At 46.2% G+C, this 14,773-nt stretch overlaps 1 protein-coding gene across 7 annotated transcripts in view; it reads left to right on the top strand.

Moving 5' to 3' along the window:
* The window catches only part of LOC139749027 (uncharacterized), a 326,169-nt gene that overhangs the window by 304,589 nt on the left and 6,807 nt on the right, over positions 1-14,773 (top strand). For all 7 annotated transcript variants that reach the window (XM_071662413.1, XM_071662418.1, XM_071662416.1 and 4 more), the window contains one exon: positions 5,675-5,840. In XM_071662413.1, coding sequence (XP_071518514.1) covers positions 5,675-5,777 — 103 coding nt within the window. In that variant the 3' untranslated portion in view covers positions 5,778-5,840. The remainder of the gene's footprint in view (positions 1-5,674; positions 5,841-14,773) is intronic.

Genomic DNA, 14,773 nt, shown 5'->3' with positions numbered 1-14,773 from the left:
TATATATATATATATATACTTTATATCATTAACTGTTGTTACCACAGATGGCAGCGGACAGGATTCTAGTCAGGATTTCCTGACACGTTGACTAATTACATTTCCATGTAAACAATACAGTCTTATTGTGTCTCAAAAATCTCCCTGGAAGTTGATTTTCAAAAAGTAGTGTTGCGTGTCACAAGGGCTCGCGCGGCCGTTCCTCCGCGCCCCCCTCTACCTCGAAACGACGACAGGGCAAGAAAAGTAGTTCCCCTCCAGCGATCACATAATGAGAGAACTTCCTTGAGCATGTGTTGCCATTTCGTGTTTGTTTTAAAGAAGAAGCTCTGGTAAGGTACCCAGGTAGCGGCGGTGGCAGCGGCGGCGGCGCCTCCTCCTCCCGCTCCCTCCCCCCAACCCCCTTCCAGGTCTTGTTGGGTTTCCTGGACTCGCCCTCTGCCGCCCCGAGTACCCTCATGTAGCCGCTACCACACTACTACTCAAGGGCTTCCACGACCCTCTAATATGTATTACATTCTCGGCATTGCGCCGTGCGTGGATCGTCTCCTCTCCCTCATCCTGTGCATGAATTGCCTGCCGAAAATATTTTAGGAGCGATCTGGCTCAAAACCCGAGGAATATCCCCAGGTGTATATCCCGCCTAATGAGGCCCATCTTGCAGGTCGGGTAGCGCCGCGGGAGGCCCGTGCCTGCGGCGGAGTGCCACAGCATCTTGAGTCTGGCAACAAATTAGTATGTGGGCCGGCGCGTGCCACCAGTGGTGTGGCGCGTCATCAATACTGCCACTCGCCACCCCCTTTCCTCCGACTATATCTTTACTCTCCCCTTACGCCCCCGTCCACTCCACCCTCCCCCTCGTTTGCAGGAGGCTGAAGCCCTCTCGAGAGACTAGAAACACCTGTAGTATCGAGAACGGCGAGCACATTGAACCCGTAGAAAAACTATATATAATTTTTTTTTTCATAAGTGCCATTTTGCACGTCTAGGGCCGCCATCTTGTGAGGCGGGTCGGCCTACACGCCGTTGGCCCGGGCTATCGAGCGGCCCGCCAGACCCCCCCACCCACTGCCCCCTGGTGCGAGCCGACCCCGACTCGCATACTCCCAGCAGCAGACACCCTCCCCCCTCCTTCCCTCCATCCCCCTCCCCCTGAGGCCACTAACCTCTGGCCCGTCCCGACCCCTCTCCCGCCTCCTGCCCCCCTGCCCCCCTTCCAACCCGCCTTCTGACCCGTCCCGGCCACCAGTCCGCCTTCTCCCGGCCCGTCCCGACCCTCACTCATTTTCTGGCCCGTCCCAACCCTGTCCTCCTCCTTCTCCTGGACCATTCGGACCTTCATTTACCTTCCTTTGGTTCGTTCCGACCTTCATCCACCTTCATGTGGCCTGTCTTGATCTTCACCCACTCTCATTTTCATCTGGCCCATCCCCACCCTCACCTACCCTTTACCAGCCCTGTTACAGCCCTTTCGATAACAAAGGTCATGTTTAACGAATCTAGTAGGATTCTTTAGTTATACATTTGGAGTAACTAGGATTCCAGAATACCCTCAGATGTTACATATACTTTAACTTCCAAAAATGTTTCGATGACGTAGTACACGAAAGACTTAGGTAAGCCAGGAGCTTGCGTCACAGAACTTCGTATCTGCGCATTGATAGGTGACCGACAGGAAGCACTAGGGAAACATTCGACTCGCCAAGCTGAGAGTACCACAGGGCTTTGTTCTAGGACCCACGCATTTCATTACATTGATCTGAACTCGCGAGTAGAATTTGCCGATGACACGAAGTCAGTAAAGTTAATCCAGTCAGAGGGAGCCAGTACTTAGCTGCATCGTAAGAAACTAAAAGAATGCTATTGATTCATAGTTGGAAATAGATATGAAACGAAGCACACTGTCTGTGGTCATCCTTCAAACTACCGGGTTAGGCCTCGTCTAAAACGTACCATTCATCTTTGGTCACTAAACTTTATATCAAAGACGACAAAAAGCTAGAAGTAATTCAGAGATGAGCAACAAAACTCATTCTGTTAACTCAGGATTAAAGCTCATAAAGAAAACTTTGGAGATGGATGATTACCTCGAAAATAAAGAGTACAGATTCAAAGTAGATTTAATAGAAGTATGCCGACCACTAAACTAGGAAAATTTGAACAGACATTCAGCGGCCATCTTGGGTCATTTCTTTTTCCAACAATAGAACATCGGAACGACTTACCACACAATTCATATTGAAGACTATCCATACCGCACAATCGAGTCTAGCCAAATTCTTCGTGATGATAGTAAAAAATTAGTTAAAATACGCCTGTTTCAAAAACGAAACGAACATGTAGATTGAAACACTGTAACGCATAAAGTAAAAGATTTTCATCATAGATTTGGATCTCCTTCCCGGAAAATTTCTCCCCTCTTCCTCCCTCCAAGTCATAGCAGGGAACATTTGGCCTTCACTCTTTTGTATAGAATCTCTGTGGCAGTATACACTTTCCATATTGCACGGTGCAATACGGGGGGAGTGGTGGATGGGTGAATGCCCTATGCTTGACTATCCTCTCTCTCTACCACTAGTAATATGATAACCTCAGTTCACTACCACTACTGTCCTCCGGCAGATAAGTTCATTAATCATTAGTCCTATTCTTATCTCGTTCTTCCCATGAACTCGACCCATCATCCTTTGGTCCCTCCCGTACCTTACCCATATTCCGACTCGTCCTGACTTTCAACCTACCTTCAGACTTGTCCAAGCACTCATGCGCCGCCTACTGTTCCGTTAGGAACCTCAGTTACCACTTTCTAATTCGTCCCAACCCTCATCCATCTAGTCCGTTCCCTCCCTCACTCTCCGTCTTTTTATTGACTTCAGACAGCTTCCACAAGCTCGTCCCTGAACCTCACTGACCTGTTCAAACCCCAACATTCACCATTCCCACCTGAGTCTCTCCTGTCTCCTGCAACCCACCACGGCCCTCATCCTTGTCCCCCTAGCATGCCATGACCTTCATCCTGAACCTCATAGGCTATCACGACCTTCATCCTCCTCCCTCTTATCTCAATTCGATCCTCACCCTCCTCCTCTGCCTCCCTCTCGATTGCCTCGACGCTCATACCTCCTCTTCTGGCTCTCCTCGACGCTCATTAAACTCTCCCTCTGGCCTACTTAAACCCTCATCTACCTCTCGATGACCCATCGACCTCAGGCTCTCCGCAGTCTTCTCTCATGTTCCTCTGGATTTCTGCGACTTCAACTCTCACCCTTGGCCCTCAGAAACTTGGGTGTACTTCTAACACACCCCGGCCCATCATGTCCGTTGTCCACGTCCACATATTCCTCTGTAACCCATATTTTAGCTCCACCTGGCACAGTTAGAACGTAATCAAACACCCCTTGGTATGTCCCACAGTCATCGCTACTCCTCACCCGGATCTCGTGGATCACCACCCATTTTCCATTTGGTTCTCCACGCGCTTCGCACATTTTCTCCTACCTTCCCCACGACCTCGTACTTCCCTCCCTCCCATCGTCCTTGTTTCCTTCTAGTCCGCGTTCCTTCCTTCTACTCCATTTTGCTATGACCGATCCACACTCGCTCCTCTGACCTGTCGCAAAACCGTCAGTGACCTCCCTCTTCGCCCACTTCAACCCTCCCTTACAAGGACCTACCTTTACTCTCAGTTACCCCCTACCCCCCCGAGTATCATTTGCTTGAATAGCTATCTTCACCTCCCCTTGACTCAGTCTTCATCCATATCCCCCTGACTCTTGCTCTACTAATAGTCTTTTTCTCTGCTGTTTTTGACACCCGCCCACTTCCTCTTCCCCGGTATAGAGATCCTCACTGACTTATATCCCAGCCCTATCAGCCCATCCTTAGCTGGACCTCTAACTATCTCAAGACTCGATTCACCCATACTCTGTCATCACTATCCACCTCTCTCAGTCCCACTATGACCATCATTCACATCTTTAAAAGTCCATTTCGATCATCGTTCGCCACTCCCAGGCCCTCCCTGTCCGACCATCACCCGCCTCTCATGCCTGTTTGACCATCACGCACCTCTTCCAGACCCTCAGTGACTATCACCCACGCCCTCAATAACCAACCATCATCCACCTCACCTAAGCCCTTTACGACCATAGTACACGTCTCTCAGCCCTTGTGTGACTCATCCACATCTCTCAGGCCTTTTACAACCATCGCCCACCCTCCTTGCTACGATCCTATCCCCATGGCCCTCTCCCACTTCATCTTTCCCACTACATATTCTAACTCATCTTACTCCGTCACGACTCTCCCTTTTAGCTTCGTACTGCCTGCCTGGCCCTCTGATCTATCCAGACCCCTAGGAACATCACCCCGTCCAGCATAGAGCCTCAGACACCTCCTACTGCCACATTAAACCTCAACAATCTCCCTTTGGTTCTTAGTTTACCATCACCATTTCCCATAACGTTGCAGAACTGGATACTCTCACTCTCGTTATCCGTGACCCTACCACACTTTCCCTTCGTTCCCTCGATCCGTTACACTCCTCCACTTAGTTCACCCCCCCCCCCCCAACCCCTAGCCATCACCTCTTCAGGCTCGTTCCGACCGTGTCTACTTCACAGACTTGTCAGCCGCCACCCCTTAGACACCTCACGCTGGACCACTCCGACCCTCGCTGACTTCCCCGCAGTCACCTCGGCTCTCACGCTCGTCTCCTAAGCCCACCACAGCGCTCTTGTACATCAGTTGTCCCCTCATGATTCTACCTGCCAGTAGCTCAGTGTCCTCGAGCATTTCCCAAAACCCTAACACCCTCCCGTCTAGCATTCGTCAACCCCTAGCTTGCTGGTACCCCCAACGTTGCCCTACGAAACTTCGCCCAGAATTTGGTTATTTTACCCCTGATAAGCATAATCCTTATTAACCTCTATCAGGCTTATTGTAATATTCACTAACCTCTCCCTAGCACACCAAAATCTTCACTTACCTCTCTCTGGCCAGGGTCGAATCAGGGACTCCTTCAGCCTCTCTCTGGCCAGGGTCGAATCAGGGATTCCTTCAGCCTCTCTCTGGCCAGGGTCGAATCAGGGACTCCTTCAGCCTCTCTCTGGTCAGGGTCGAATCAGGGACTCCTTCAGCCTCTCTCTGGTCAGGGTCGAATCAGGGATTCCTTCAGCCTCTCCCTGGCCAGGGTCGAATCAGGGACTCCTTCAGCCTCTCTCTGGCCAGGGTCGAATCAGGGACTCCTTCAGCATACCTTAATCCTCTCTGACGTCTGCGTAGTCCCAGTTCGGCCCTCCTCCTTGCCTCTCTCACTCTGAACACCTGACATCATCCTTCACTCACTAAGAAGCCTTTACGTCCTCCTCGCTTTGTCCGTACATCATTATTTACAACATCTGAGCTAACTTGTGGAACACTCAAGTACCCTATCACCAGCCATTTGTCATGGTCCATTTCGATTATGACCCATCTCCCAGACAGTGCCTCCGACACCTACCTTACCCATCCTCAACCATTTTTGGATCCCAAATCTCTGTCGTAGGCGTAGCAAGGCAGAGCCGTCCACGCTGGAGTTCGTGGTCGGTAAACCAGCGGAGATTAAAGCTACAGATGCAGTTTTCTCATTCTGATGTGGCAGAAGTTATAATTAGTTATCTTTCATTCTCCTCAGGACGATGGGTTCGTCTGGTCTTGTACTCCGCTGTTGTGGACGAGGGGTCATCCTCGCATCCTCCATTCTGCTGTGGACGATGAATCAGAACATGAACTACTGAAATCTTCATTGAGTCAGCACGTCTTCCATACACACCAGCCATATGGAACTTCTTTTGTCAAAGGTAAGGAACATGATAGTCTTAATTATTTACATTTGACCTAATAGAACAATGATAGTGATCAGGGACAGTATACGAAATGGCTTCAAGGTATTTCTTGTGAATAAAGTGTCCAAGAATTTTAATGGAATTTAGCCTTGACCCAGATGAGACAACAAGCCTTTGGGTGATTAATTGTTTGCTTTTCTATTTGGTCATAAGGCCTATCCACTGTCAGGGTGATTAAGGCCATCAAAGTCTATTTATAAACACTGCCTGAAAAACCTTGAAGCTCCTTCGGATGTTGAAGGTAATCATACGAGCACATACACTCACGCTATACATCTGACCCATACCTGTTTATAGTTTAGGTAGATCTTGATTACAGTGAGTTAAGGGATGCTTTTAGGGAAGGCAATGGGAGGGAGGAGAGAGAAAGCGAGAAGCCAAGTAATGGATGAAAATATAATCTAAAAGAAATAGGGAGATGGGGAGGAGTCATACCAAAAGATGCATCCGGAAGACGAAAAGACCTCGCCAGGAAGTCAAAGTGGAGGATGAAAGCGAAAGAATGATTCACGGCACAAAAGAGGCACGAAGAGGCGAACGGAAAGTAGGAGAGGAGGACCAGACAATAGACGAGGTTTAGACACGTTCCCTTTAAGACTCAGACTCCTTTGTCTCATATTTTTACCTCTTATTTTTTTTTTTTTTCTATCCAGGTAGCTAACACAACCCCCTCATGCTCCTGACCCCAAAATTGCACATTTCACCCCAGGATTCCTAGCGAGACCCGAACCAATACCCCCCCTTACTGCGTACCTAAAGACACCCTCATGGGCCCGAATCTGCGCAGTCCAAGATCGTCAGGTCTCGATACTGCGCATTACCTAACCCCATAAGTGCGCATCTGCGCATTTTCTCCCGCCACTGCATATTTCAGTGCGCCTCCCGCGTTTCCACTGCTTTTGCTTACGATCACCGCAGACTACTGAGCGACGGTGCTTTGAACAGACGCCGTAATTGCCTATCGTGAAGCCAGAGGTTGGGTAGAGGTCCATGCACGTTCATGAGTCTCTCACAGACTCCGCAGCTGCGCAGTTGGGAAAAACGATAGATGACCCACCCTGTGCGCATTTCAAAGTTTGAGTGGACGATAAATCTACGTAAAGTTTGTTTTAAAAGTATCCCCTATCAAAGAGAACTTGCTTATTCTACATTCCTGGTTTACAGCTCTTACCAGCAAGTATACGTCCCTGGTTTTTTAGGTAACATGAGCAGTGTGCATCCCTGCTCTACATCTCCGTTTTACATCCAGCAGCAGTTGTATACATTCCTGGTTTACAGCAAACTTCAGCAGTATATATCCTAGGTTTACAGTCAATGCAGTTGTACATTATTGAATCAGTGGAATACGTCCCTAGGGGGTTCACTGTGAACACCAGTATTGTACGTCCCTGGGGAGTGGGGAAGAAATAATATAGCCGACGCATCTCCCGCATTTCGTAGAAGGCGACCGATAGGGGCGGGAGGGGGGGGGGTGGAGGTCTTAGGAATCCTCCCCTCCTATGTTATCGTTTTCTAAATATAGGAACAAGAGGAACGGAGTGAGAATTCTTACCCCTGTCTCCTTCGACTGCCTTTGTTATTGAGGCGAGTGTGTCCTCTGGTGAGGTCTTGGTTCGTCTGATACTACGTCGATGGTTGGGCTGAGGTAGTCAAGGAACGCTTGAGTAGTGTTGGGAGCTTCGATGAAGAAATGTCAGTTAGTACAGTCCTTGGAGGTGATGTCTCCCTGATGTTTTCACCACCAGACACCCAGCGCCGTGCTGAATGGTGGTCATAATGCGAGTTAGTTCATGATCCTCATGACACGTACTCCCGATATGCATTTCACGGTGGCCAACATCTTCGTGCATAACGACAGAGATAAGATAGCAGTGTACTGGAGCAAGGGGAGGTGAGGTCTTTTTTTGTGATCATGGTATATCAAGTGTCCTGGAATTTCGTAAATCTCCTCTTAGGCCATATCATGCTCATGTGCATCAAGGATTGTTTCCTTTCTCAACGTCAGTCACTCTGTATTGTTGTAACTCTCTGCTCTGTTTTGGCTTGAGAACTCCAATGATAAAGTGGTTCCCTAACATTTTTGCCCTCTTATGAAAAACTCCCCACCAAAACCTCGTTCTTTTGGTAGGTAAAGCAGTTGTTCTAATTTTCCACCCTGGTTTAATCTCCAGCAAATCATTCATGTATACTAGAAATAGCGCTGGTCTTCAGACACTGCCTTGTGGGATTCCCTTCGAGTACACACCTTACATGGTTACTCCTTGTTTTCGATCTGTTAAGTGCACTACTCAGGTGTCGTTCATTCTAGTAGTCTCCTGCTATGGGATCATGGGGCACCAGTTTACTTTCCTGTTCAGTTTAGATACACAATGTTAACACAGTTCCTGTCATTATGTGCATTTTCGATTTTTTTTTTCAAAGTTAGTTATAACATTACGTTCCTTGAGAACGTTTTGGTGGATTCGATTTGAACGTGAGGCTGTGACCAGTTACCTCAAATGTTCTGTTAGGGGTGAATTCAACAGTGATAGCTTCATCATTTCACGCGGAATATGGTTCGAATCCTATGAATTCAGCCCACCATTGGATCAGGCAACTCATTATGTGAAAACGTCATGCACAGTAGTACAGAAAACGGGAATATACAATGGGAGACTGACTATTCAGAGTTGAGTTTTAAGGTCGGGATTATGAAAGCAAACGAACGTTAAGATGTGTGAGAGAAGTTGAGAAAAGTTACGAAAATGAGAAAGAATAAACGTACTGGAATGAGGATAACATGAGCATTAGAAAATATATAGAGATGCTTGGAGAGCTAATGTGTATTTTCGGCCGAAGGACAATGGGTCTGTATTAGAAGGAATATTCTGGTGAATACTGGGATTAAGAAGCGTCAAGGCCTCAGAAAGGGAACAAAGGAACGCGGTAAGTTGGAGGAGCGAATGAAGAGAATGCTGGCGCTGCCATAAGATATGTGAAAGAGGAACGAGAATACCCAGTAATTACTCTGACGGAGTGAGAGTCGTTAGGCTCGGATCATCATCCGAATCGCAAAACACACTTGGTTCATTTGAGTCGGGCGCCACAATGTTTGTCATGTTCAGTTCTTTGTTAGTCGGTGTTTGCATGGGTATGTATGTGGCCTCAGTATTTCGAAAATGATTAGATGGATCACTAGACAACAAGCAATTGTGAATTTGGTGCTTATAGAACCGGATTCGATGTTAGGTTTTGCAGCACGAACCTTACAGAGGCTAAGATATGAGGTTTCGAAACACCAGCTGCTTGGGGACCCATTTTCTGTTGAATCGAGCGTAAACGAGCCAGTCTAAGGTTGGAACAACTGGGGTAGAAGACGCTCAAAGATTTTTCATGTAGGTTTGAGCTTTTGTTGTGAAGAAGCGTCAACTATGTGATGTTGGTGAATCAGAGGTTGAGTTTACACTGAAGCTAAACTGAAGTCCTTGACAGCAGTTGTAAGAAATATGTTATTTAGGTGTATAAAGGTGATTTGTTGTCAAATCTCTTGTTAAACAACTTTCCCCTGTTCTCTGGGTTTAGTGATTTAGTATGCCAAAGTTATTTTGACGGTGTTGAACTTGTATGGAGAACGAAGGAAGGAAGACAGGTATTCTTCAAAAAAGGCCAGTGAAAACGAGTGTTAGCCGCTGTATAAGGAGTATTTGACGAAGCAAATGATGTCTGGGTATATACGTCTTTGTCTTTTTAGTACGTGTGTGTGTGTGTGTGTGTGCTGCTTTGATAGATATCTTTGAAACAATATGATAGTTAATTTTTCTCTACCAAAAGCAAATCTTGTTCACATCGCAATTTACTTGATTCGAAAGTATTTGTTTCGACGTTAAGTCACGTTTGCACGTTTATCGTCTACTTCAGTGTGTTCTTGGCAACCACCGGTGATGTGTGTGTGACGGTGGTGATGGGGTAAAACTCAACGAGACGGAGAACTGTGACAACACTCCACTAGAACGTAAGAGACACAGGTGACTGGGTTTGGGAAGATCAGTAATCAGTTCTTGGTAATTGTGAATCAGCTCTTGGTAATTGTGAATCAGCTCTTGGAAATTGTGAATCAGCTCTTGGTAATTGTGGATCAGTTCTTGGTAATTGTGAATGAACTCTTGGAAATTGTGAATCAACTCTTGGAAATTGTGAATCAGTTCTTGGTAATTGTGAACCAGTTCTTGGTAAATGTGAACCAGTTCTTGGTAATTGTGAATCAGTTCTTGGTAATTTTGAGTCAGTTCTTAGTAATTGTGAATCAGTTCTTGGTCATTGTGAATCACTTCCTGGTAATTGTCTCAGAAACCGAAGCGAATGAGAGCGTGGGACGTCTCGACTCTGTGAGTCATTATTCTCACACAGTGTACACAACTGCCCTTAACAGTCTGTTTCCTCCTGTCCTAGCAACGATGACACGTTACGCCTTGCCACCTAAGTCATCGTAACCAAGCCAGCCATCTGCTCCAGATGTGTCACACATGCGTGATGCTAGCTTTCGGGCTCTCCTCTCGTTAACAGTGCCACGAGAAGGAAGTGGGCATACCTTTGTCGTTGAATGAGCATTAATGGTTTGGCACGTTTATCCGCGGGCATTGCCTCTGTCTTTAGCAGAGTGAAGGCAGAGCGGTGAAGGCATGTATATGATTGAGGCATAATTATCTTAACTCTTAAAGGTACTTAGGGTTTTAACTCGTAAAGGTACTTAGGGTTTTTTTCATTAAGTGGTTATAACTTGACATTGACGTCCTTGATGACCATGGCAATCGATAGGCTATAATCCTATCCAACCAACCAAAGTTTCAGATGGTTATGCTTGGTTGTATCCTGGTACGTATCTAGGGCGACACTACATGTTCCCACAAATCCTTTTCTAAGGTTTACTTAAAACAGTTATATAGCTATATGAATACTTAGGCATAGTATACCACTTGATTGCCCCTTAAAGTTAAGAGGGCGGCGATGGTAGCGGGGAAATTGGAGGATAAAACAGGGTCATGAGATATCAACGCGTCTCGAACACAATCTCTAACTAGCGTTCGGTTTCGAAGGACGACTGATTCACTGAACCCCGCCTACCTTAAGGGTTATCATTCTCGGATAGTATTCCTCAGCTATCACCAAAGCCCTTAGTCCTTATTGACTGATGATAATCAATACCAAGGTTAGAGGATGAACCTAGGAAAAAGTATATTTTCGAGGAAGGCCCTTGGATGAAGCATTGATTGTTTCGAACATGACGAACTCGTACAAACAAGGTTAACTGATCACCTCATGTCCCAATAAGGCTGACTGTGGTGTCCATGTATGATCTGATAGCTGACCCATTTCGAGCGGTTGAATGCGAGCAAAGTGATGCGTGGACAGAGTTTGCAAGACTAGTATGTTAAATGCCTCTTGACATGGTAGAAGAAACCCGGGATGAGCTTGCACGTCCTTGTCTTCACTTTTTCTTGTACATCCTTTATGGTACGTAGGGAGCAAGAACAAGCAGGAGAGACATTGGCGGGGTTTATGAAGTATGAAAACTGCGTAGATATTCTTAGGCACAGACTTGGGAAGCTCAAGCGTCTCAGGTCCAAGGACAGCATGGTGACGATAGTTTGAGACTTTAATGGAGGCGCTGGCGTGTTCCTTCCGACTTGAGTGACACCGAGAAGTTTGGCGAGCTCAACAGCGTCTGGTGGGGGAACGGGCCTAGCGAGACAGCACTGGGTAGGACGCGTTTAGAGAGGCGTTGCTGATGTTCACAACTCCGTCATTGCTTTGGTCACATGATTTTGTTAGGGCTGTCTTGGATTGAATTTGCTGGGACTGCCCTGCACCACGTCGTCATACTCTCCCAAATGAATAAGAAACTTCACTGAATAAGTTTTGATTCAGCAGGATGTGCTCCTAATTTGATGAGATTATTTGGAAGGATTTTGCAGGTTACTAGACTGTTATAACATCTTGTTCATGGCAACACCGTCTTCCGGCGTAGCATTACTGGCATAGGCCTGGTGTGTGTTCTCAGAGTGCCAATTATTGCACAGGTCTTGTGTGTGTGCATTCACGGGTGTGCCATTACTAGCAAAGGTCATGTGTATGGTCCCAGGATGTCATTACTAGCTCAGACCAGGTGTGTTCTCAGGTGTAACATAACTGACACAGGCCAGGTGTATGTTGTTGGAGTACCATTATAAGCGCAAGTCTTTGTGTGTGTGTGTGTGTGTGTGTGTGTGTTCTCGGGTTATCATTACTAAGACAAATAGGGAGGGTGTGTTTCTGAACGCGTGTGTGTGCACTTTGTGTGTGTGTTTTATGTATGCTGTATGTGTGTGTTTTGAGACTCGCACATCTGCAGGATGATGCGCATAGCAAAGCGTATTCTACGAGTAAGGGAGATTAAGCTTTGGAGAGTAGGAAGGTACCCTTCACCTACTTCATGTAAGAAGAGGGAAGAAGGAGACAGGAAGACTTAACTACAATTCTAATGTTATTAGATCGATGCTGAGCCGTTCGTTAAATAAGGGATTAGGGAAAGGAAAAAAAATATTTTAGAGAATATATATTACGAAATCAAGCATGAGTTGAATGAACATGTGAAGATGTACTAATATAGTTTAGCAGGTAAAGAAATGGGAAATGCAGAGAAAATTGAAGAGTTAAATGAAATTTTGAGAGAGGGCAGGTTGAGATCTGGTTCACTGAGTTTTAATGGCCCTTGCCGTATAGATAAATGGGTAGTCACACACACACACACACACACACACACACACACACACACACACACACAGGTATAAGCAGACGGAGAAACAAACAAAGAGGCAATAAGACTAGGGAGTTGCTCAGCCACAGACAGACAAGAACAAACTCAGTAGATTTCTTCCATGGAAAATGATCTATTGATATGCGTCTATTTTTCCACCAAAAGCTTTTAAGATTGAGCGATACGAAATAAATAGCACGTGCTTTGCAGTGGGATTAAGGTTTATGCAGCAGAATCTCATTTTTGATTCTAAAATAACTTCAATAGTATCACTCACTCTCTATTAGTGGAAACTTTTTTTTGAGATTTTTGAGGGAAATTGTTCATATTTATGATCACTTTATGTTTGGGCACGTTCTCTGCTTTTTCATCAAGGAAGAATCAACAGTTTAACACTTTGAGGACGAGAACCTCAGCAGTTTACCGCTTAAGGACGAGAACCTCAGTAGTTTAACACTTGAGGACGAGAACCTCTATAGTGTAACACTTGAGGACGAGAACCTCAGCAGTTTAACACTTGAGGACGAGAACCTCTATAGTGTAACACTTGAGGACGAGAACCTCAGCAGTTTAACACTTGAGGACGAGAACCTCAGCAGTTTAGCACTTGAGAAAGAGGACCTCAACAAGTTAACGCTTAGAACTAAGATATGAAGATAGAACAAGTTGCCATGGGGGTTTATGTTACAGGTTGTTATAAGGGGTGGGTTGGGTTGGGACTGCCATGGGAGACAACACAGGCGTGTGTGGGCGGGGGACGCGGACCATTTCGTCTTGTCTTGCTTCCAGCTGCTATGTCCCACGGTCTATCGAGCATCCTTTTTCTCCATTGTGCCTACGATCTCTCTCTCTCTCTCTCTCTCTCTCTCTCTCTCTCTCTCTCTCTCTCTCTCTCTCTCTCTCTCTCTCTGCTTCTTCCCTTCAGACACTGTTCCAGTCTCAGACAACAACTTATGTAGTTTCTCACTTGAGTCTGCCACCAGAGCCGTGTCATCAGCAAACTAACAACTGAATCACTTCCTAGGCCATGCACTCCACCTGCACCACCCAGCATGCTGTAGACCCTCCATTTTCTCCAAGACCCTTGCATTTGCCTCCCTCACCACCCGATCCGAAAACAGATTAAACAGCTATGATAACATCGCACACCTTTGATGCTCAGTAGATCCGCCCTTGTCTAAGACCACTCACTACCTTCACATCCTACTCTCTCACACGCCGTAGTCTCTTGATAAAAACCCCCACTGCTTCTGATAGCTTTCCTCCTGCACCACATACATATTCGTAGCACCTACCACAAGGTACCTCGGTCTTCCCTATCATACGTTTTCTCCAGACACTTAAATGTCACATTCACCGAGTGGCATTGTATGTAGAATTATATATCAGTATCTCATTACATGAATCTCCTTTGATTAGTACTTCCTTTCCAAAACAGTTTTGATCTTAGGGCCCACTGTTAGCATGCACAAAGCACGATCTGGACCATTATACCATCAGACATGTTCGTATTTTTACTTTCCTTCTTTCACATTCGTTCGCCCTCTTTCGGTTTAGCGAGGTAGCGCAAAGGGGTGACGGAAGAATAAAGGCCTTACTCGCTCACATCCATTCTCTAGCTGTCATTGTGTAATGCACCGAGGCACCATTCCCCCCCCCCCCCCCCCCCCCATCCACAACAACAGGCAGTTTCATACGCCCTGATTCAGTTCATTAACAGCAAGTCACCCCTGTATACTATATGGCTCCAGTTCATTAAGAATTACTATCAAGGAATTTCTTTTTGGCTAAATTAAATTAACGACCATTTTCCTTGTTTTTCAGAGAGCTGGAAGAGTAAATTCCCAGTGCCATATCGTGATATTTTCCGCTTTCGCCCTTCGAAGGGCCTCGCCACACTATTAAGATTAAATTTACTATGTAGAGTAAGACCTGACCTCAGTGAAACCCGAGTTCGTGTCGGTGATTAACATGCTCCTGGCAAATACCTGCTTTATGCGTATATCTGTCTGTCCAGAGTAGCAGTGCCATCCCCATTTAAATGCAGGCGATCTATACCAAACAAGTTCCTGTCTTCGCTAAAACTATCCCACAGATCTACATAATCAACCTCTTT

This window comes from Panulirus ornatus, chromosome 6 (assembly GCF_036320965.1).
Source record: "Panulirus ornatus isolate Po-2019 chromosome 6, ASM3632096v1, whole genome shotgun sequence".
Classification (NCBI taxonomy): domain Eukaryota; kingdom Metazoa; phylum Arthropoda; class Malacostraca; order Decapoda; family Palinuridae; genus Panulirus; species Panulirus ornatus.
Note: the sequence above shows the minus strand (reverse complement) of the source record. Positions and strands in the feature narration are given on the sequence as shown.